The sequence below is a fragment of the Rousettus aegyptiacus genome, unplaced genomic scaffold (assembly GCF_014176215.1).
Source record: "Rousettus aegyptiacus isolate mRouAeg1 unplaced genomic scaffold, mRouAeg1.p scaffold_m13_p_12, whole genome shotgun sequence".
In the NCBI taxonomy this organism is placed as follows: domain Eukaryota; kingdom Metazoa; phylum Chordata; class Mammalia; order Chiroptera; family Pteropodidae; genus Rousettus; species Rousettus aegyptiacus.
Window position 1 is genome coordinate 80,725,853 of NW_023416287.1, and position 25,051 is coordinate 80,750,903.

The 25,051-nt window shown below is 35.5% G+C and overlaps 1 protein-coding gene across 38 annotated transcripts in view; it reads right to left on the reverse strand.

Moving 5' to 3' along the window:
• Nucleotides 1–25,051, reverse strand: part of TCF4 (transcription factor 4) — a 334,414-nt gene that overhangs the window by 36,918 nt on the left and 272,445 nt on the right. For all 38 annotated transcript variants that reach the window (XM_036230077.1, XM_036230071.1, XM_036230073.1 and 35 more), the window contains 3 exons: nucleotides 16,956–17,061; nucleotides 13,307–13,440; nucleotides 7,451–7,583 (listed from right to left, as the gene is read on the reverse strand). In XM_036230077.1, the coding sequence (XP_036085970.1) occupies nucleotides 7,451–7,583; nucleotides 13,307–13,440; nucleotides 16,956–17,061 (373 nt within the window). The remainder of the gene's footprint in view (nucleotides 1–7,450; nucleotides 7,584–13,306; nucleotides 13,441–16,955; nucleotides 17,062–25,051) is intronic.

Below are 25,051 nucleotides of genomic sequence, written 5' to 3' on the forward strand. Positions count from 1 at the left end.
AAAATATAAACCTGACACCTTGGTTTAAAGACAGTGTTTCAGTTGCTGCTACCTTCCCCCTTATTACTTATGAGTAGCTGGTGGTGAATGGCAGTTTACTGCTAAGCATGCAGTGCTTTCGGGCCTCCGAAGTCCTCAAAGTTTGGCTTTTCTTTATATTTTAGTCGATTACATTATCCTCAAGAATAATGATATATGCAAAAAGAAGTTCTCCTCTCAGTGTTCCACAGTTAATAAAAATGTTTAAAAAAATCTATAATAGGCTTGGCTTCCTAGGAAATATCATATTTTTAATATTTTAAATAACATACATTTTCCACATATTTAAGTCTGTGTCCACATTTAAAAAATTTGAACTGTTAGGCTACTAAAAGTCAATATGGTCTCAAATTCCAGAGATAAAACAAAACAAAACAAAAAAACAAAAACCAAAAAACAGTCTACGTAATCATGTAGCTGTCTCTATCATCTTAAATGTTGGTATTTTTATCTACAAAATAAATGAACAAAGAGTATTATTAATAAAAAGATATAGATTCCAGTATATAACTCAAAGCCAGCTCTATTTAGTAAGTATCTTTAGAAGGTAATTTGCCTTTATAAAATGGTACAGCCAGTGTTCTTTTGAGGTCTTCAGTATCAATTCAACGCCTATGACATTTGGTTAGTTAACTTTATTAAGGCTTTGACAGTAACAAATTGACAGAGTGTTTAAATAAATCTTATTAATCTCTAGGGGAAGATACTTTTCAATATTTTGTGAAATAAGAAAAAAGAACTCTTGAACCCACTGACTAATCCGAGCGAAACTTTATTACACAAATAAGTTTTAAAAATCCCCAGCCTGATCCTTGGCCCAAGAGAGCAGCGCTTCTCGCAAATGTGACCCTCAGCTTCCAGGTCTGTAAAATGGAGTCGCGACTGCATCTCAAGTGGTCAAATTCTCTGCTTCTCTAGGTTATAATCCCACTCTCTTGATCTCTACTTAGCATAGTTAAATTTTGCTTGTTATCTTTATAGATTTACATGTTGGGTATGTCAGTTAGACAATTTTTGGATGTCTGTTTTATTTGGTTAACAAAACCCACACCTATACTCATGTGTTAATTACTAAAACTGAAAGAACACTGGTATGTGATCAAAAGAACAAAATCATCTTCTGACAAAACAAACTTGTTCTTGTTCAAATCACAAGTTCATATTCAAAGCATATTGGTTATCAGTACTAAGGATTATATATATAAGGAAATTCTTTGAAAATGAGGGTCTGATATCATACATTGAGGTAGTGGAAAGAACAGATATTAATAGTATTAGAAATATATTTAATATAAGAGAGAATTGTATCTGGTGTGAAAATATTACTGCATTATGGAGTTCTTGTTTTTTTTTTTTTTTTTACTAAATACAATTCTAAAAAGAAAATAATAAAGATTTTAAAAGCAGAGAGCAATAACATTTTTTCAGCATGTATTACCATGGTACTTGAGGGTAATTATATATAGATATATATTTTTTTATTCCTAGAAGAAATGTTAACATATATACCTAAAAGTGAGACTTATTAGTCAAATAAATTGTGATATCTGCTTGATTAGAAAACAGACCTTTATGAAATGAAAGTTCAGAGTCACACTGGAAAAATTACATTATCTAACAAAGGCCTGAAACCCAAATAGGACAAGTTATTGCTTCAATTACAGATAAAGTTTGCCATTGTAGTAGCTTTCAGAAAATTAATTCTTCTTTAATAAGCATTATTATTTTTTTTTTTTGTGAAACCAAATAATTGAAAACTAATAGAACTATTTTAGGAATATTTAAGAAGTAAATTATATATAGCATACATATCACTTTCTAAGAGGCAAGATGTGATAATTATGATGACTTTCTGCTTTTGTACTACACCTTTCTAACTAAACTTTCTGTTAAATGCCTGTTTTATAAGGGAAGATATTAAAACTCAGGAAGTAGAACAAAAAATAGAATCAATGCCTTACCTCATGTTGCCATGAAAACGATTCAGAAAACTACAAAGGCTACTCATGGAAGCCACTGATAAGAATAGACGATTTTTTACCACGAAGGCATGCTACCTTACAGCAGCTGGAGAGCCAAACCCAAGGGCTTAAATTTCAAAGCAGTTTATTGGGGCCAGTTTGCCCTTTAGCTTGGAATGCCTTTTGTTCTGTTCCAGTAAATGCTGGAGAAGACACATTTTAAAAGTCCTTGAACATGTTAAGCTACACGGGTCCTCCTGTTAAAGAGTTTCTTTTTATTTGGGTAACTGATATGTCAAAGCATATAAATAATCAGAATGTAAATATATTATTAATTCCCAAATGGTATAATTTCTTTTATGTTGAGTAATGGGTCATGTTTAATAAAACACACTTCTAATTAAAGTTTGTGCTCAGCAAATCCACCTTTTTGGCTTTAATGTAACAGGACTTGATTATTGTTCAAGGCCCTAATTTTTATCAATCTGTATTATTAGAAATTACCCAAAGGCCCATATAACAGAAATACAGACAAAAACTATTGCCCCTACCTGGCAAAGACTGGGTTGATTTCTAAAGTTATTTTGCTCTAATTAATTTTTCTTGCTCAAGAAAAAAAAAAATAATCAGTTTCTAAGTAGAGCTGTAACATAAATATGAGTGGAAGATGAGCAGTTGTTAAGAGGAACTGTAATTTTGTAGGAGGATTTGACACTGCCAGCCACCCGAGCATTGTTCAGATGGCTTGATCACAGGTGCTGTTGCTTGCTGGCTAGAAGGAGCGGAAAGAAGGGTTTGGCATCTTTGGCTACGTGTTGGACCACCCTTGGACTCAGTCTCAGCTTCGGGGAAATGGCAATTCCCATCAGAACACACCCTTAACAAAACGCCAGGTTGAGTGGTGCCTGGGGATCCACCACTGAAAATCAGAATTTGGAAAATGTGTTGCCCCTTTATTGCACAGCCATAGCCTCAGGCCTGGGAACATCATGTAGATATAAAAGGGATAAGAAGTGTAATTCATAGTGTATTTGCCTGAAAGGAGAGGACTGCTTTAAAATTTAGGTTTTCTTGAGCTACATCTGAGTGACCATCATGTTACTAAATTATTAGAAGCAGCATAACAATGCCTTGAGCTTGTCTATAACGATGACACAAGAAGAAGCATCTCCATCACTCCTACTATATACAATTGTAGAATAAAGACTCAAATATAGGGTACAATGCATTCATTTTTAACAGGAGAAATTTCTAGGAATTCGGGGGGGAAAGTTGGGCCCCATGCCATGTGCAAGAAATGAACTAGAAGACTTTAATTAATCAAACCAGCTCACTGTTTTCCACTGGTGGTCTTTGTAACGAAGATGCCATGACATTGCTGGATAAAATTCAAATACTCTCATGCCTTGTGCCTGTCCACCACCCAACTGTATTTGGAAGCTCAAGATTCTTATGAAAGACAAAGTGAATCTTATGCGATTACTCCAATAATAAAATTACTGTGAAACCAAGTCCTCAAGGGGAAATGGACATGTTTCTACTAGAAAAGCCACATAGTACAATGCATCATGTCATAGAAACATGTCATTAGAAGTGAAAGTTGTAAGCCAGATTAATTCGTGAACCAGATAGAGATTCTAGAGTAATCTTTTGCACATGTTGTATTAAATCAATCTTGGTAGTCTGTTCCTTCAACACTGTTTGGTTTGAGGTTTAGAAATATGGGAAATGCCATGTATAAAAAGCCAGCCAGTTAAAGACTAATAAACCAATAATAGTTGTTATAACCATTATGCTGGTTATATTCTCAGTTCCCTCTGAGGAGAAGAAAGGTATGTAGCCCCAACTACATGAGACCACACCCCGGTAAACTACACAGATGGCACTTCCCAGGGGGAAACTGGGGCGCTTGTGTTCTTGAGCAGTCTCAGGGACTTGCTTGTGTTCTGGTAGGCAGTCCTCTCAATTGTTTTGACCAGGAAGACCTTTTGGATAGTGCAGGTAGGAAGGAATTATCTGTGGACAGCAAAAGTATACATAGGTACTATCCTCTAGACATTTCTTTCCTCTACAGCTGGTATCTAATAACTTATTATATTTCCTTCTCTGTATGCAAGCTCATTCACATGCAGAAGCATTGGACTTTATTGCTTTTAAGATACAGCCAGCATCATAACAGTGGAAGAGTTTTAAAAATAAAGTTTGAAAGGCTCCGATGATGGTAACTTCTGAAGCCTCCAGACTGAGCTTCTCTTCCAAACTGGGTGTTACACCAGTTGAGCTATTAGGCATCCATGCTGGCCCCTCATATAACTCTCGGGTGCTTAAAAGACCCTTCAAATTCAGAACTATCTAATGTAATCTTCGGGGTTTGCTGGTAAGAATTCAGAGAAAAATAATAGACTATGTACCACAAATAAAATATTTCACTCTACAGTTCTTTCAAAACTCCATGGATAAATGTGTCATTTAAAAAAATTCTGTCATTATGATCTGAGTAAGCTTTATCCTTTATAAGGGTTTCTAAAAATTGGTATTGGACATTAGAGGGGAAAAACAAACAAAAGCCCAGAAACAATGGTCATTTCTCCAAACCAAATGCAAGCCATCCAAAACCTCAGTGAGCATCTTCCATCTCTGAGATTCGGAGGACAGAACCAGAGGCAAGGGGCATGGTTCCAGAGAGGTGACCTTCTGATAGTTTCAGAGCCTACTCCACACGCATTCTGCTGTTCTATGACCAGTGCAGGACACCGGGAAGACAAATTATAATATGCAATTGAGAAATGGGGCAATGATCTTTTGAACTGCAAAAGAAGCTTTTATGAAAAGATTGCACTGTTTATGAAAAGATTGCACTGCCTTGCAACTTTACACCAAGAAAACTTGAAAAATGTGATGTCCATGTGTTAGTGCTTGAACCCCATTCTTACAGCATTAGTATTGCTTACAGTCATTTTCTACAGAATCATGTGTGTAATCTTAAACATGTGTCAGGCTATGTGTTCCCTATTTACCAATTATTTAATTAGCTCTGTTTGTTCTTTGCGATATAGGCAATGTAATATTTCTTTATTTCCTGCATTTCAGAATGAGTGAGTATACGCCAAATATTTTCAAAAGTCTACAGATGTATCCTATTAATCCATACTGTTTGCTAGGGAAGTATCACTAACAGAAGAGAAATCTTCTCTTCTTGTTATACAGACATGCTGCCATCCTGACTTCTACCGCACTCTGGAAATCAAGCCAAAATCTAAGGGAATTAAAGTGCAAAGAAATGTGAGCTGCTCCGACACCGTGCAATACTAAAGCTGATTATCATACTTAAATTTTCCTCTGCGTTTTAACTTAAGGAGGACACAGTACTGCAATGTTCTCCTTTAGAGGAATCCTAAGGTAATAGCTGTATTTATGCAAGTTAATAAAGATCTGTTCCTCCAAAAAGCTGAGTTACCATGACTTCTTATTTCCTAGACCCTCGCCCGTCCTGTGGTCTGTAATGAGTTAAGTCCATCTTTACTATGTAGTGGAGCCCACTAGTATGTAGAAGTCACTATAGCCCCACTTTGCCCAGAACAAATGAAGGAGAGTACACATTCTTTTTCATCTACAAGCTAATGATGAGCCAACCAGCTTAACTTAAGTAAACCCCATTTCTGGTAAGGCTCGGGGCTATGCTGACCACATCTCATGGAGGACGATTATGCCGTCTCATAATACCTCTTTCTTCCCAAGTCTAGAGCCTCTCTCCCAGGAAGACTCTTTTGCAAATCAAAACAAAACAAAAAAAAAAACACATTTTTTTTTCTAATAGTGCCTAAGTACGTTTTCCTCAACTCTAGCTTTTGTTCCACCTTTATACCTTCCTAAAAAAGAAAATTACTCAAACCACAAGTAGACAGGAAATCTGCCATGTAAGAGAATGAATGACCGGTCACCTTTCTTTATAACTAGACCTCATGACTGCGGAAAGGGGCTTTCCATGTGCCAGACCACACTGAAGTGAAATATGCTTTTCTCACTCTTTCAGTTCTGCACTTCTTTCTTTCTTCTTGTTTTTCTAATCTGCTAAATCTGCATTGACAGCTAACAAAACTTCCCTATGTGACCTCTGTCCATAGCCCTCCAAGGTCAAGCCGAAGTAACACATTTGTAGAAACTTCGTTATGAAAAGTTCCAAAAATGGGAACTGTTTCCTAAATTTGCTTCCTAATGAGACATGATAGCAAAAAACTGCTAGATGGCTCATCTCGAGGGTGAAATATATTACTGAATAAGCAGGGAGTGTATTATTTAGGCAGAATTATATTTGTAACATTTCAAAACACATTTCTTTTTCATCGAAAACTCTCCCACATAAGTGATTCATACTACTTCCACAGTTCTGTAGACAAGAGAAAATGAAAAACCTACAAATAGCTAAGAGGAATAAGCAGGATTATTCTGTCACACATTCCTCTCCCTAACTTATTGTGTGTTCTTATCACACTACCTGCTGGAAGTCATCTTAAGGCCCAGCCAGCTGTGGGTTTGAGCTAGAACCAGAGTAGTGGTGATTGGTGAAGTCTGAGGTTTTAATAAAACCCTGGAGCATCAGGCTGTGCTGCTCATCCGAAGTACAGGAAAGATCGTCAGAGGCCAAATTAGAAGAGGGTGCCTGCCTCCTCCCAGCCTGAACTCTTTCTTCCCTGGGCAGCTAGACAGCCTGCCAACTCTTTCTTCCCGGCGAGTATGGTGTCCTTGGGAAAGAACCATAATGGACAGCATGAAAAGTGAGAGCATGGTGACGGCTCAGTCCATGTGGCAGCGGCATTCTGCTTGGGCCTTCCCTTGCTTAGTATTTTGCTTGATAAAAAGCAGCAAATGACTTCTGGCCCATAGACTCCTAGCCATCTCCTCTCCCATAGGTGAACAAACACTTCTTCCCCCTTGATGGACTCCACGAGGCCGCATTCTTCAGAAGGTGAAGCTCCACTAGTCATTACTACTCATCTGTGAATTTCTCATAAATCAGTCTTCAGAAGACTGCGGCGTGTCATAAGCCAAGAGCACAGTACAATGACTGAATTTGAGAAGTGGTCGATAACTACTATTAAGAGCTATAACACCCTCTATCTCAATAGTCTCCAATAGTTTATCTTATTAAAGTACATTTTGCTTGCTGTTTGAGAGTATGAGAAACAAGATGGTTTTGGCCTTTTTAAAACCTCAATCTAATGACTAACAGTACACAAAAGTAGCCAAATTTCAGTTTCTTGTGGGGAAAAAAAAAGTAATTATGATCAAGCCAATGACTATTTCTGTTCGGTTCATTTGTTTGTTCATTCAGTTATGTGACAAATATTCATTGCCTAACTGCTGTTCAAGAATGGGGGGAAAAAGAAGTCTTTCATGATTAAATCCTGGCATTGACTTTCGGCAGCAGAACTGGCATTTCCAAGACTCACCCATTATACTGTCTGTCCCATTGGCAGGAGGTGTACAGGAAGAGGTGCTGTAATGGTTGGTACCACTACGGTGGAAAGTGGACATTGGAGGAAGGCTGGAATTGATGTCTGCTGAAGAGTGTGATGTATAGCTCTGTAGCAAGAAGCAGAAAAAGGAGGCCATATTCAACCATAAAATATTTAGTGGGTACGTTTTCTAATACTTCTTTTAGAACTCTTCATTTTGTAAGGGAGAAAGCTATTAGAATTTCAAAATATCCAAGAATACATCTTGCTTAGATCTGACAGGTTTCATTTTTCAAATAATAAAATATAAGGCACATAGTTGGTTGAGGTTTGCATCAAATGCAGAGGAATATGATGGCAATATACAACACTGAGATATGATCACAATCTCTAAATATAAAAATTACTGCTTATAAGCATCTGTATGATTTCAGCAGCATAAAAGGGCATTGCCTTTTTTTTTTTTTTTTGGTATAGCCTATTGATAAAGTAAGAAAGATTCCAAGATATAATAAATAAAACAACATCATGACCCACAGAGTTTTACATTACATTTCATCCTGACCACAAAATGGCAAAGAGGAACGCACTAGTCTCAGATCTTCTACCTACCAAACTGGATCATTGTTCTGAACACCAGCAAGAACAAAATGGTAAATGAAAAAATTTTTAAGTGCTAATGATTACATACCTCACCAAAGTATCAACATATACAACTTTAACTCAATGACTATATTGAATTAAACTAGAACAAATGAACTGAGAACGACTATTTGATTTCTTTCTTTACAGGTCCTCTCCATTAGCGAGTCACCTATAAGTGACTGTGAAAGAGGAACATCATCTTTATAGAATCATTTGGTGTAAGGCTTGGCTTTGAGTTCGATTATTATACCAGTTGTCCAAATAAGTTGCTTTTCTTGGGGTATATCACAGTGCCTGTAAAGTGACACATTAGGTGTTACCCACCCATCTGCTTAGGAATGGGCAGATCACTAAGAGAGACACAGTAATTTACAGAAACACATCAAGCTATTTTCCTGTTTAAGATCATAATATGCTTTAAAAGGTGTTCTTATAGGCATTTGAATGTAAAAAAAAATATGTAAAGAAAAAATATTTAAGCTAAAACATACTTTTTCCTTACATGTAATATATTAATAGCCTATGGATATCTATTATATTATTATTGGAGAATCTGTTAATATTGTTCAGTAGAAAATTGAGATTGAATATGATGCTGATAGTCAGAGGTGCTTGAAGCCCAAGCATCTATTCACAAGGCGTAAAACCCTGGTGTCTTGGTACTTTCCTTTATCTTGAGAGGCCCATCTTAGGTTCTACCTTTTTCATGATGATTCCTTACTATTCTAACTAACTCTTCTGAGATCTCTTCTCTCTGAATCTCTAATGAACTTACATTCTGCACTCTGCCATTTAACGCTTAATTATACTCTGCTTTTCACCGCTTTCTCCTTCAAGTGTACTTCCATCTATATGGTAAACTCTTCAAAGAGAGGGAAACGAGCTTATAACTCTGCATCCTACAACTTACGGCTGAGTACTGAACACATAATTATCCTATATGCTCAATGAACAACCGTTATCAGTTAGCGTTTAATAAAGAGTGGATTGAAATACTAGTTATTTGAAAGATAACGAATGGCCTAGAAAATGAAACAACATTTCAGAGCTAGGTTGAACAATGCCATGCCTTTGAAAATATTACCTCTGTGCACTCAAAATAGTCCAAATGAAAGGTCGACTTCAGTGAAAAATTTGGCAGAATGCCCTTAAACCTTTCCCAGTTCCCAAGAATGTCTTTCAAACTTTTTAATTTCATGGACCTCTTTGCTTGACCAAAAAATTCCATGGGCCACCTGTTAAACTCATTAGCTACTTTCAAAATACCCCAAGTAGTCCATGAAATTTTCTCCAAAGAAAGATAGAGTGGGTCTGTTCCATGGTACAGTTAATATGAAACTCTGAATAAGCCACAGAACACCAAACTTAGAAGAGACATTTCTGCTCGAGAGCTAAAGACTATAGTGAAGTGGAGAAAAAGAAACAGAATAAGGAAAAAGAAAACTAAAAGAAAAAGAGAGAGTTTCGGTTGTGTTTTATGCTGAGTTTCTGAAGAACAGAGACTTTATAAATCAGTTCCCACTATGCAAATATCGAAACAGAGAAAAATTTCATGAGGAATATTTAAATAACTATTAATAATTACAGAATGGGATAGGAAAACGATAATTGCCTCAGTGATTATTTTTAGATTCCTTTAACTTGGTATAAAATAGGCATTAATTTACAGTTTGACAAACAAAGGGTTAACACTGAGTTAAGAGACTAAAAAAAAAGAGTTCTTCCCCACAGGTTTTAATGGGGAAACCAATACAACCCACCTAAGTCAGTTATTTTTAGAGATTCATAGAAAATTAGATGCTGAAATTGATTAATGAGATTTATAACTAGATTATTTTACAAAGAAAAGTATCTTGAAAACTTCTGTCACTCAAAGACACAATAAATACACCACAGGGGATATCAATGATATGTGAATAATGTTGTCTTTTAGAATATTTAGGAATCAACGATAAGAGGTCCCCTTGGTCTCTCTTAGTCCAGCCATTAATACTGTCTGCCCTCTTACCACGGAGGGAAAAAGTGTTATGGCCTTACATACTAGCTATTTAATTATTTTTACTTATGATACTCAATGATAGTGTATTCGGAGTCTACTGATGAGAGTGTGCAAGTGTTTCCATTAGTGATGTTTTTATAAACCGATGGGTTGATAATTCAAAGGTTAGAAAATATAGTAATTGGTAGTACATACTAAGAATAAAATCAATCATGCTTTGGGTTAAGACAGGGTTTCACAACCTTGGCACGACTGATCTTTTGTGCCAGATAATTCTTTGCTGGGGGCCGAGGGGTGGTGGGTTCTCTGGTGCATTGCAGTATTTTTACCAGCATCCTTGGCCTCTGTACACTAGATTCCAGTATCAAGTACCACCCCCCTGCGCCCCAGGTATAACATCCAAAAACGTCTCCAGACATTTCCAAATGTTCCCTGAGAGGCGAAATCATAACTCGTTTAGAATCACTGGGGTAAAGGTTTATGTTATGAAAAATAAAAGACAACAGAACTTCCTTTATATTAAAATTTCAGACTCTTAGAACTACTTCACCTATTTTGCTCCGTGGTGCAAAGACCATGCCTAAACCATGCCAGACAGCAAAGACTCTAAGCTTTTTTTTTTTTTAAAAAGAACTCTGCCAAGTCATTCCAAACTTAAACCTACAAGACCCCATTACAAAGCTTAACGACAAACTCCATTCTGCTGAGTGGCTTTGCATGTGCATCTGTGACACAGCAGTGATTGTGTTGTCGAGGTTGAAACTGTAAAGGGAATTTGAAGAATCAAAACTGGTGACTTGACAGCTGTTACTGAAGTGTATGGATTACACCTTTTATAATTACATATTCTATTATAACATGATATAAAGTGATGATGACAATAACGTTTCTAACGTGTTTTACCTTTAGAGATAATACTAATTTGGCCAAATGATACCCAAAATAATACAAGGAAAGCTCTCTTCTTTTTCTCAAACCATTCCTCTGTTCAATATGGCACTGGCCAAAAGCTACATTTGAAAATTATGAGGAATTAGTGTTATTTTCAAGTGAAAGGACAATAACTGCTTTCTTACTGTACACTCAAATTTTTCTCAGCCGGTGTCAGATTTTTAAATGTTACTTTAGCAACAAATTTTTTGAATGGTTAAACACTGAAAATAACAATGATTGCTAGATATAATTCAACAGTTTCCCTATTGGTGAGAAAATTCATTAGGCTATACAGCCAGAGATCTAATTCGTTTGGTAATTTTTAAAAATGAAACCCCTAATATCTAAGATCTGCTAGGAATCATGTTAAGAATGAAAACCCTGTGTTTTGGGATGGATAAATGACATTACAAATACAACATCCGATTCAATCTATTGGATTACTCCTTCCATATTATCTTTCCTCTTGGTTGACAATGTCGTTTTGGTTCAGCAAAACTTTTTCAAAAAGGAATAATGTAGTTGGTTTACATTTTTTTTTGTGCACTGGAGCTCTTTAATGGTACACCCCCATGTAGTGAATTTGATTGAGATAAAATCAAACCACCTTAACCAAAATTCTAGACCATAATAGAGAAAGAAAGAAGAAACACCGGAGGAAAAAAATAAATGTCCGATGGACAATTCTTAAAAGGGCTGAAATTCCAACATATTAGTATAGTGCCAAAATCTTTTATGTGTAATCAAAACTTTCCTTGCTCATAGGACACATGTAAATTTGATCATGAGTTCCTTAGAGATGTGGAAAATGATGATGGAGAAATAAAAATGTTAGCCAAGAAGAAATTCCAGTGTAATAATAGTTGATATTTCTCTAAGCTTTCATTCTAATACCTCTAAGTAGGAGGTGAGAGAAGAGAAAATTTGAAAGTAAAACATCTGCTATTTACTGAAAATGTGCTGAAATTTGAGATAGTTTGTGATTTACACATTCAAACTTGGGAGATGATATAAAAAGGCTAATTCCATCTCCATTACTTGTCTCTCATTAACAGACAGGTTAATTGACCACACAGTGTCTGTCACTAGGAGTAAATAAATAGGTATTTTCGAGGGTTTCAGAACCCTTAACTTCTGGAATGATTCAAGTTGTTAGAATAAGATATATGTCACCTTTCTGTATTTCTAGTGGCTGAGCAAAGGAGAGGAAAGACCACAGAGATCTAGAAAGTATTATTTCCCAAAAAAGAAAAAAAAGAGGTATTAGAAAAAAAAAAAAGAGGGGCAACTTTTAACTTAAAGAGAAATCGTATAAATACCACTAATGATAACTAGACATTTCATATCCTTTTACATTTGTAAGATTAAATTTTAAAGCTATATTATTTTATAAGAGACTGAGTCTCACTTATCTGCATCCTAAATCTAACTCATGCTCTAGAAGTACTCTTTCCTCCATTAATGATAGACTTAAGTTCATAAGTAGATCCGGGGCTGTGGTTGATTTGAGGCTAGGAAAACATCAGATGAATTGTTTCCTCTAGAATAAAGAGTAATACTAGGATGGATAAGTGTAGGGGATGGGCAGGGTGGAAACTTTAGTAGTAAAAAAAAAAGGTAACATGCTATTGCCCAGCAGTTTTCAACTAGAGTGAGGCGAAACAGAGTATCGGTGGGAGACTGGAATGTGTGGAATTAAAGCTAAAATATGAAAAATTGCGGATCTGCTCTCCCATGATGGCTGTTAACTGATGGGAGTGTAAAGAAAACATGAACTCTTTCCTTCCAGGGTGGCACAACAGGTCAAAGCTGTTACCACTGACAGAGCCAGTCAGGGGGAAATTGGAGGACCCATGGGTGAAGCATGTCACTTACCCTACTGACTGTTACTCTGCCCCTTGCAGTATATCCTTCAAACTACAGGTAGTAATAACAACAACAACAACAATAATAATGTAGTGCCATAGCTGATTTCTGTGATTCAAATACAGTGCGTATTTATGTATCAAAGGAAGCTGAAATTATGATAAAGAAAACACAGAACAAAACACAATAAACTGAAGAACAATGACAAAGAGAGACTGAAAAGGCTTACATAGGTGATTTGACTCAGCTATGTCCTTGATCACAAAAACAATATGACAGTAAGAGTAATGCGTGTATACCAATTCTGTATTCATTTACAGAGTCCTTGTGTACCTTCAGGAAAAGACAAGAGGATGAGATTTAATAACTAGTTGTTTTATCTCCCTTACCACTTAAATTAGCCTTACCAAACGTTCGTGTGGATGCAGGCTACAGTAGCTGCTAGACTGTGGAATATGAGAAGAATTGCTCAACATTCCTCCGTAGCCAGGCTGATTCATCCCACTGGAGGAGCTCCAAGGGTCGCTGCTGTGATGGCCATCTGTAAAAGACAAAGAAAACCATGCCTTTTCTGAGGCATTCAGCCTTGACTTATAGAATGGGATTTTTTCACATACTTGAAAATGACCGCCCTTTGTGTATTCATGTTTGTGTTGGTTAGCTGATTACACCAGAACACAGTCATCATTATTTTTTCCCCTATGTTTTACTGCCAAAAATTATAAACGTGTAACATAGTAAAGTGTTCTTACTAAAAAATTCAACTGTAAAAGAATAACAGAACACATTTCTACATAGAATTATGTCAAGTCAGCAGGTAACTGATGCTAAAGGAAACATTTTTTAGAAGTCCTCTGGCTCCTTTTTCTATGAGAACTGACTAAAAAGTTAAAGTGTTCCTAAATTTTGAAGTGAAAATAAAATATTTGAGTCTATACAGAGTTGGCAAGTTTATAAGTTTAAAAAGCATATAAAGAAATAAGTAATATTAAAAAAGAACACCTTAGATTTAAAAGATTGGATTTCGCTTTTGTAACATACACACTAGATAGAAGCTGGAATTACATTGTGATATCTAGGAAAGAGGACTCTCAAATGTATCATTCTGAGTTTTTGTTTTCTTTCTTAATATTTATGTTTTTGGCACATATTTACACAGCTATCTTAAGAGTGCGCACATATCGAAAGGTGGATATTATGCCGCAGTCAATATTGGATGCCTTTGGATTTTCAAAAAATTTGAGTTAAAGATGTTTAAAATTATATGAAAGTTATGGGAAGTATCTTTTAATATCAAGGTAATCTTTTGTTAATGCCAGATTAAAAATATTCCTAGAGATTCTTTTTATTCTCTGGGACTACTGGTCTAGAAGTTACCACTAGAGATTATTATTGTTTGCTTTAGGTTTCTCAAATCAAGGGGGTGGAGATGCAGTGAAAGATCTATGTTACTGCAGGGTTCATTCGATTTTTCCTTCTTTCAATAGTTTAACAAAAATTATTAAGTGCCAGATATGTACCAGGCCGGCAGCTAGTAGTTAATTGTATGACAAGTAGCGCTTCCCTGAAAATCAGAATATTTTATACATTTTATTTAATAAAGGCCTTTTGAAAATTTAGGCAACAGGCAAGTTAAATCTGACACTATATTTCACAAGGCTTTTTTTTTTTTTCATCTGAGATTTTAAACCCAGAAGTTAGAACTCAGAAAACTGGCACAGTTTCAGAATAGGGAGGAATAATCTATAGATTTCTTAAGAACTGTGCAGCAAAATCATGTCTCTGATTTTGACAATTTAAGAACTCTAACTAGAAGATGGAAATTAAAGGTTAAAAATAAGAGGCCGCACAGTAGTAAGATTAAAATATGCCCCTGACAGTCTCTGAATATCTTTCATCTAAACTGCATATTTCTTTAAGGCCTGAATTCTCAGGACGCCGTGTACCTCTCACTGAAGGAAGCTGACGTGGAGGGGAGCATCATGCACCGCGCCTGTGATGATAATGTGAAAACACAGGGCTTTCGAAAGTTATTCTTCATCTACTCTAGATTTAGCCCTGAGACCGAGGAAGTTTAGATGTCCTCTTAAATTCAAATACGAAGTTCAAGACCACTAACATTTCAAACAGATGACATTTATGACAAAAAAAATTGAGAATATATATCATTGAACAAGAGTCTCTTGAAACATTTTGACAACATGAGGCACTATATGGAAATATATTTAGGATTTGTTAACACAGAACACTCTATTCAATGCAGACTTATAAAAATACATATTTTACATAAATTATGCTTTTCACAGTAAATTAATATTTATCACATCCCAAGATCTTGGCATAATGTTGTTTTGAAAGAATAGAATTAGATGTGTGCAAATTAATTGTGCTCATCATAAATGTCAACTCAAAAAAAATTTTTTTCTTCTTTTTGGGTATTCATAGGCAGAAAAGCAAATTGGTTCCTCATACTTTGTGTGATGTGCTAGGGAGAACCAATCGTTTTAATCTAAGCGATCACCTTTACAGCGCGCACAATTTAAGCAAGCCACCTTCCTGAAAGCAGACAGAATAAATCTATCCTGCTGTCAATTTTCCCAATAAAAATCTGCTTTGACTGATGAAGCCTTGAGTTCTGACTGGTAACAAAGGAGGGGAGCTGATGCTGAGGTGGCTGCTGTTTACAGCTGAAGGGGATAAGCCTTTTTCCATGGCACAGAACACACCCAAGGAACATATCTCGTGTGTTCCTTTGAGAGTTACGTCTAGGACAGGTCACAAAGATAAGGGCTCCCTGTGAACACAAGCTCCATTATGTGTAGAACGGATTTCCCCTATTCATGAGAGACCCAATCGATTCAATTTTATAGATTTTCCATGAAATTTCACGTACGAACTAACAACCTAAAAGAGCTAACACTCTGAATGGAAAGAAAATAAATCCCTTTTAATCAGAATGGTTTCCAGTGTGTCCGCTGTAATCGAAGCGAGACACCAAGCTACTCCCCTGGTACCTGCTGCCCCCAGTGTGCTCCCCTTCCCGTGACACGGCCCTTCCTGGAGTAGCACAGAGAAGGAAATTCTATGGTATTTCGCCAAGGGTACAAACAAGGTTTTCACAGTCAGGCAAAAAGAGTTAAAGTTCTGTATACTGGGGTTCTTGGTCAGTTCTATATCTAAATTTCATAGGATTAACTGGGTAACAAGATCATCACATTTTGACAGTAAGTGTTACAGGCATATAAGGGATGGAGCCTTAACTGCATCCTCCAAATTCTCTAGTCTGACAAGCAGTTGCTGTCATTTCAACCATCTTGGTCTTTTTCAAGAAGTAGAAAAGGGCTCTGATCTCGGCGGCAAGACTGTAAGCTCAGAGACCACATATCCGTGTATATTTAAATAAATATACAGAGTAGTTAGGAGAATCAATATACTTTACCATTAAGCTGTAATCTTCTATACTTCTCTGGGGAAAAAAACTGGGGCTTTTATGCTACATCGGTTAGCATGTTGTGACAAAGCTTTTGCTATGTAATGAAATAAATATTCCAGTCTTTAGATAGGTCACTTCATCTATCCAGAGGTCTCTTGTTCCTACCTACAAAATAATAAGTGGCTGAAATTTTTATATGACGTTAAATATAAGGACAAGTTATTCCCACATGGCTAAATCCAGGATGCTCAAAATACACACTGAGACAAAACGCTTCTACACACATACATACATTCTTCTTGGGGAGCAAAGATGCCAAAATGATCAGTCATGGAAGACCGTCTCCCCCAAATGTGTCAGTTCTCAGTGAAGCAAACCAGTCTAATCTTAACTCATTATTGTTCAAGGGGTTTTAATTTAAAAAAGAAGTCCTAGTAAAGTTTTGAATGATTTTATTTATTTTTAATAATGAGTATAATTCCTAAGAAAAGAGCATGACCTTTCAATATTCTATACTTGCCTAAAATTCTTGCGTTCAGCAGTCCTTTGCCCCATATGCAACATGAAAAGATCTAGGGAGACTCTGCCCAGTGGGTTTCCCCGTAAGAGAGGCAGCATCTTACCTTGCATGAAGAAGGAGCTAGGGAAAGTGCTGGCTGCTGGTTTCGAGGAAGGGTAGCCTGGCGAGTCCCTATTGTAGTCGGCAGTGCTTGCTGATGGAGCATAAACCTGAGGAAGGAGAGCCAATTTAGTTTTGCTGGCTGCATTGACCAAAGCATCTCAAGGTCCATTACTTTAGAACAAGCAGGCACAAAATAGGAAATTTCTACCCTGTCCGTTCTAAATCTGATGAAAACCTAGAAACACTGCTCCCTTCAGAACACAGAAAAACAAAACAAAACAAAAAAAACAAATGAAAATGCTCAGTGTATTTGTGTGAATGGGAAACCAGGTGTGATATTTTCCGGCCACAGGCAAGAATATTGTGAACTATGTCTAGTTATAAATATGTCATTTAATTCTGATAGGATTGTCCTGGGAATCTAAGCACGCTTTAAAAAAAAAAAAAAAAAAAAACATAGATGGCCTGTGATTACATGAAAGGTAAAAGAGAAAAACATGCATCGAGCCTCTCCCTCTTACTCTTCTTTTCCATTAAAATTTTTACTTTTAAGAGACAGAGACAGAGAAAATAAATGCAATATCCAGACCATAGAAAGTAACAAATATATCTTGGAATATTAAATTCCCATAGTGTCAGCTTTTTGCAGAGATGCGTGAAAAGGGCCACTAAAAGCCTGAATCTACAAAGACCACCAACAATCAGTGTATGCACAGGAAGGGGTGGGGGTGCCCTCCTCTATAGTTCTTATTATAGTTGTACAGACAATAAACTTAAAAAGTGTGCCAAAATCCTAATTTACTTACATTTGTTTACTAATACTCATGAGACTTGAGGAAACAGTTTTTTATAAAAATAACCTGTGTATTTTCTTGTTGATGTTTCCTTTAAAGAATTCAGCATACTAGAAAAGCATAAATTCATAAGGTATAGTTTAACTTTAATTGGTTTTCCCCTTGCCTTTTCTGCTAAATATAATTTTTTAATCCCCATTTTCTTTTGCTCCAAAAGTTCCTCTCTCCAGATGGTCGGAGAGACTGAAACACTGTCATCCTCTTGATGAAAATGGATACCCTCCCTGCCTCCATTTTGAAGCAGGCAGCGGCTCACAAAATTGGCAGTGAGCCTACAATGATATTCACAGGTCACAGTAAAAGAGAAAGAAATCCACCAATAAAATGGCAACAGCAGGGTTACCAAAAAATAACTCCTCCCCCCCCCCCATTTTTTACAGTGCACGTCAAATAAACACCCTAAGAAAAATTACATAATTACTCTCAGAACACCATGAATCAAAAACTAAGCATTAATACAAGGTTTAGGATTTCACAAAGGGTAGGTCCACAGAGACAGATATGGGAAAATATGCACACACATATAGACATCAAATAAATGCTACATATGCCCCACAGTGCCCTTGAAAATTGGGAAGTCCTGGAGACTGAACGAAATAAAAAACAAACCAGGAAAATCCACACATACTTTAGAAAACAAAGATTTTTCCTGAGTCATGGAGGGATATAAGACCTATATTTCATTGGCTATATTTCATTTTATTTTTAAATGTTTTTCATATTTTAAATGCATGAAGCTATTGGCCTCTATTTCCAAAAGGCTTACAATAAGGGGGGAATTTTTTTCAAGTATCCTTAAGAAACAAAGAATAAAACTTAAGCCAGGAATCCCAAAACAAATCAACGCTCTGTTCTGTCAAGCAAAATCCAGTATTTTCTTGAGAACTATACAACTAATAAACAGTTTGGGAAATACTACTACAATTTATTTAGAGAAGGTCTTGAGAGTAGGCTAAAAAAATAAAGGGGAAATTGAAAATTAGATCATCTCATTCTAATGACAGAATGAGGATAATAACACACACACACACACACACACACACACACACACACACACGTGTGCGCGCACGCTATAGCCTGTCAGCTATCTGGCCAGTCAGTATTGATATAAACTATGTATACTATGTGTTATCGACAAATTTCAGAAATCAATATTTTTACTATAAACTAAAAATAATATTAATTAAATTATCAAATTATATTTTAAAAAATTAAATCATTTTAGGATAACATATAGTTTAATTTTAATTACATATTCTACTACATTATCCTTAAACATGTACATTATTATGTCAACACCATTTGATGGCACCTGAAAAGGTTCATTTTTTTTCCTGATTTGGGTAGAATTATTTGAGATTTCTTTTGAGAGATAAAAACAAATCTTCAGTAATCTTACTATGAATTGTGATTGAGTCAAAGATTTAAGGGTAAGATCACTTACTCCAAAGTCATAAATGCTGACTGCATAAAAAAGTATATCTATGGGGTTTAAAAATGTTTTCAGGATATATTATATATATAATTTCTGCTTTTCTGACATTATAGCCAAATACAGACTCTTTAGATAAGATGAAAATCTCTGTTAATGAAAACTGGGCCATTGTTTAACAGCTTTTTTAAAAAGGCAATTTCTGCATATTTTATAGATTTTCTCTATGTCATAATTTACAGATCAGGCATCATGTTATTCCCTTTGCATTTATATACTTCATTTTTGTCATTGTAAAGTTATTTTTAAGGTAAGTGCTTTACACATTCGTTTATGTAAACAAACATTACATAGAACTATGATAGTTTTTAAAAATCATTTGCTTGGTTCAACCTTTCGCATTTTAATTGTAAGATAATTCAATCACAGAATAGTCAGTCAAAGCAGCTGCTCAAGATATGCAACTTGATCAAGATATACAACTATCAATTATTTTCCATTATTCAATGGTTACTTTCCTTAAATATGGAGGTGGAGGTATAAGATGATATTTGTAAAAACCGGAATGATCATAATATTCATACTTCAGTTCATCCTTAATGTTGTCACCCTTAATAACCTGGATGATCAGGGAGCTGCTTCATTATTTTTACTTCGGTCAACTATTTTGCTCATTTTTCAATCAAAATACTTCAGAGTATGGGTTTCAGTAAGGTATTTAATAGAGATACTAAATTCAATAGAAAAGCTCACCTCCATTTAATTTTAATTATTACTATGGTAGGTAAATAGAAAGTTAAATTTAAAAAAATTTATTTAACAAAACAATAACAAACATGCCAGATATCTTCAAATAGTTGGAATCATTTTTAATGACTAACACCAGAAAGTCAATCCAATGAAAAATGAAATAAAAATCTCAAACTCTAGTTCAATGTATTGAAGTGACTTCACTGATGAAATGAAGGCAGTCTAAAGGGAAACAAAAATGTACACTTAATTTTTCTCTGATAAGGCAGTTTAGATCAAGGTGACTTTTGGCATTCCAATCCCTTCCACAAGAGTAACTAAAAAAGCGAGAAACTTTTGTTGCAAAATTCAAAGTGGGGACACTTGGCCAAAGCTCACAGGTTGCAAGATTTTTCTTAAAGTACTTGTCTAATAAAACTTCATGGAAAACTAACAGCAAAATATTGTTAATATTCAAAGTAAATACCATTATCTTTTCTCTTACAATCCTGGATTTAAAACAAAATCGTACATGTTGAAATTCTGAGTTTAACAAAGTCTTCTAGATAACACTGAACTCTGAACTGATAAATTTTTTTAAAAAGTTTTAATTTTACACGTTTAATTTGTTATAATTTGAGAAATTTCATCTAATGTTCTTGATTATTCTTTTTGGAGTCATCAAAACCCCTCCAACAATATATGTTCTTTTAACTAGACCCTCCGCCTATTAGAAAAGAATAAAAACCAAGGCAAAAAAAAAAAAAAAAAAAAAAAGAAAGAAGAAAAAAAAAGAAAAAAAGAAAGGCAAAGAATGTACATCTATCTTACTTTCCCTCTTAGATGTTTTTATTTTCCTCTTATGGAAATTTATCAGTTTTACTTACGGAGATTAAAAAATAACAATAATTACCATTTATTTAGGCCTTTCAGGGAATAGCTTTTGTGTTAGGAACATATATAATTCCAATCTTAACGATTATACGAGATAGATATTATTAACAGTATTATTACTATTTCACAGAGCTGAAGTCTGGTGGTATGGGCTGGATCTGACTGCCAATTCCACCATCTAATAGCTATGCTATCTGGGGCCTGATACTTTAATCTCTCTGGTCTTCAGATTCCTACCTGTGAAATGGAAACGACAGTACTTACTGAAGTCCTTGTGAGATTAAATGATATAATGTGTGTAAAGAAACTAGAATGATACCTGACACATACTAAGCATGCAGAAAACATCAGACAATAGTGTTATTGTTAGGCTGCTGCTGTGTTTAAAAACTGGACAAAAGTGACTCAGGAAAGTTACACCACTTTTCCACATTAAAAAGTTAACGAGTAGTAAAGGAAGGATTTGAACAGGTTATCAAAGTCTATGTTCTTTCCATTAAAAAACAACTCCATGCTCTTAAAGGCAAAAAGGTACAAAATATTTATAATTATCAACACAAGTGTATGCTTTGGCCATAGTTCATAGAAATAGTCTTATTGGGGTGTGGGGGGGGGCGGTCTCATAATTACCTTTTAATAAAATAAAACGTGATAAGTCTTATTTATAGTGAAACCATTGCATGTTAATGTTAAATTGATTTCTGAAGTAGGAAGCTAAACTCTGAGGGGATAAAGAGAAGTGGCTACATATCATGTATCATGAGGTGTGAAACTGAGGAGGGCTGGGTGATAGTCACTAGGTTATACAGTAACCTAACATTGCTACCCCTTCGTGATTCTGTAAGTATCCTCCGAATATGTAATTTCCAAAGAGAATCAGAAAAACTAAAACGCTGAAACGGAGATTTCCAGGCCCTTAAAGAAAGTTGCCGTGTGCCCCATGACGAGCAGAAAACAGCGAAGCAGAATGTTCCTCAGACGCCCAAGTGTTAGTGAGGCTCACTTAATAGCTCAGCCCTTAGGAGATTTCACAGATACTCTAAACTGTGATAGTTAAACACTCAAATGCCAAGAGAAAAGAATGGCTCAGGGGCGGTGATACCTTCACATTGAGAAAAGGTAAAATGAACACTGTAATTCTTCTATATGACCAAGTTAAAGGGAGCAGACTCATAAAGAGTGGGGGAGATATACTTAGTAGAAGCATCTCCAGATAATGCAGAAATAGATCTGGCAGGATGGTAGAAATTACCCAGCTCCAGAGCCAGACCGACTCTTCAAATTCCAGCTCTCACAATTAGCTGTGAGGACGTAACAAAGCAATTTATCTCTCTGAACCTCAGTTTCCTCATTTGTCAGACGGGACTATTCTTCATTAGAGATAATACATGTCAAACATAATTTCTAATCTGATGTAGGCACTCAATAAATGATATTATTTACATCTTGTTGTAAGTGCTACTTATTGCTTACAGATATTTTTAATGTGTCTAGAATGATGCTGTCCATAGCCATTAGTAACATGTGGTTATCTGAATTAAGCTTAATTAAAATTAAATTGAGTTAAATATTCAGTCCCTCAGTCACAGTGGCCACATTTCAAGTGCTCAATAGCCACACACGGCCACTGGCTCTCGTACTGGACATCACCAACACGGACCTTTTCTACCATGGCAGGAAGTTCTATAGGAAGTGCTGGTTTAGAGTCCTGCTTGTTCATGAAGAATCCTACCTGGCCATGTGTGTCACCCTCTATTAGAGCGGCTATTGTAATAACACGAGCTCATTTAAGACTTGCTGCTCCCTTCAGGCTGCAAAAGTGAGAACCCTTCCGGTGGACTAGAGGGAGAGGCAAATTTCGATGTATTCCTCGTACCTAGCAGACTAAATGTCCTCACAACTAAATGTTGACATTACTGAATGACAGAATATTTAGATTTCAGTTTTATTTACTGCTTTTAGAGTTCCTTATACATTATTTAAAGTCCTTTGTATAACCATCTACCAAAATCTTTTTCTATCAAGCAGAACATTAGAGAAGAGTATCTGTGACCCCAGGTTTCTGGATGTGTAGGAAACAGAAGTAAGAAACTCTTTAACTGAAATTTTTCCCTTGACCTCTAATGTCTTTGGCAAAGGAACTGTAGTTCAACACTTTTCTTAGACAATAAAAGTCAAATAGATTTTTAACTTTTTCTGATCACACGTTTTCACATTATTGTTAATTGGGTCTCTCCATTCTACTCTCCATTTTTATTACTTCTTTTTTTTTTTTAATGCATTTTGTATCACTTCTTTACAGTTGTTCCTTTCCCATTCATGCAACTTTTCCACCTGCTGTCCTTTGTCTTGACTCTTGGCATCATATAGTTAAAGCTCAGATGAGTTCAACCTCATTTTATAAAATAGCAAAAACGAGGTTAAAGGGCTCACCCAAGGGCCCTAACAGAGCCCAGGGCTCCTCCTGACTTTTCGTCCTGTCCTCCTGGCAATCTCTTTTCTAAAGTTCTTTTTTTAAAAACAAAACAAAACAAAACAAAAACAAAAACAAAAACAAAAACAAAAAACAAAAACTTTATAACTTGTATATTCTAATGAACAGTAAAATGAGATGAAAGATAAACAGAGTCAAGTAGCAGAGTTGAGTAAGTTATAAGGTTTAAAGACAGTGAATAATGCTCAGGGGCATATAATCAACCCAAAAGAGTAAGGCAATAATCAACCCAAAAGAGCAGAAAAACCAAACAAAAAAAAGGCAAACTAAAGGAATAAAAATTATTCACCTGATGTGTTCTCAATATATATTATCAAGTCAAGGAATATTTACTAATGGAAAGAGAGTGGACTTCATTTCCAAATGATGGTTAAAGGTCAATTTGTATTATTATAACATAAATAGGAAATCTGTCTAGAGATAACACATAAATGTCTGCAGTATGTGGACAGACAGATGCTTAATTTTAAAAGGGAAAATTTCAGATGTGTTACCTGTTGAAATTGTGAAACTTTTATTTCTATTTAAATCACTTGAAGCTTTTATAGCAACTAACCAAATAGTTTTAAATGACTTAAAATAACTCCCATTATGAAGAATTCTTACTCAAACTATCTTTATTGGTAGTCTAAAAATAATGTTTTTCACAGTTATTTAAATGTGTGTAAAATGTACCATTCATGTATATGATATTCATATTTTATTTCTAAAAAGTAATGACCTATCTTCACTCTACCATACTGCATTACAACATATACATGAAAAAGAGAATGTATATGATCCCCTTAAAAGAAATTCCTTGAATATGTAATATATTTAGAACACAAATCTCTTTGAACATAAATTCCATACGCCCCATCACAAATATCACATGCAATTTTTCTACCCTTTTAAATATCAGCTGAGTTTTGATCTGTTCATGAGTAAATTAAGTCTGAAGCTAAGTCTGATAAATGAGTTACAGCCAAGAGTTTTATCCTTCTCAGACACCAAATTTCCTGTTCTGTGTTAAGTAGTAGTACAACTGTAAGAATTTAAATTCCCCTTCTTTATTCTTATCTTTATAGATCCAATTGTATAACAGAGAGATATCAAAAAGACCCAAAAGCAAGGAACAGGAAGGGGAAGCAGGGCCTGAATAAACCACAACAGATCGGGAGCTATGTAAGGACAAGGGATGGGCAAACTGCAGGCCATGCACTTCTCTACCAGCTTGAGGCAAGCTCAGGATGATACAGTAAAAGAGTGAGCTGGACCCATTTTTAAGTGTGTGCATCCTATATGCAAAGCATCCCAGGAGCTACAAAAAAATCTGGCATTCTTTATGGCCAAGCAGCTCTACCTTGTTCTTTCTTCTCTTCAAAGAGAAAGGCAAGGATATTCTTCTTATATGTTATTTTTATAGCTAGTTGCAGTATATTTTTCAAATCTCTAAATCAGATTTCAAATTAAAAAAAAAAAAAGAGTCCATATAGCCTTTGACATGTCCAGAAATTTACAAGGAAGAAAAAATCCCGCATCAATTAAAAAGACTGTGACTCGCCAATAACTGTATAACAATATTATTGTAATTTAAATCCACAGAGTGTGCTGTTTTTTCAGAAGTATTTTCAATGTGTTATATTTGCAAGCCTGAGAAATAAAAATGTCAGGAGAGGTATGATTAGGTTCACTCTGCTATGATATCATAGATA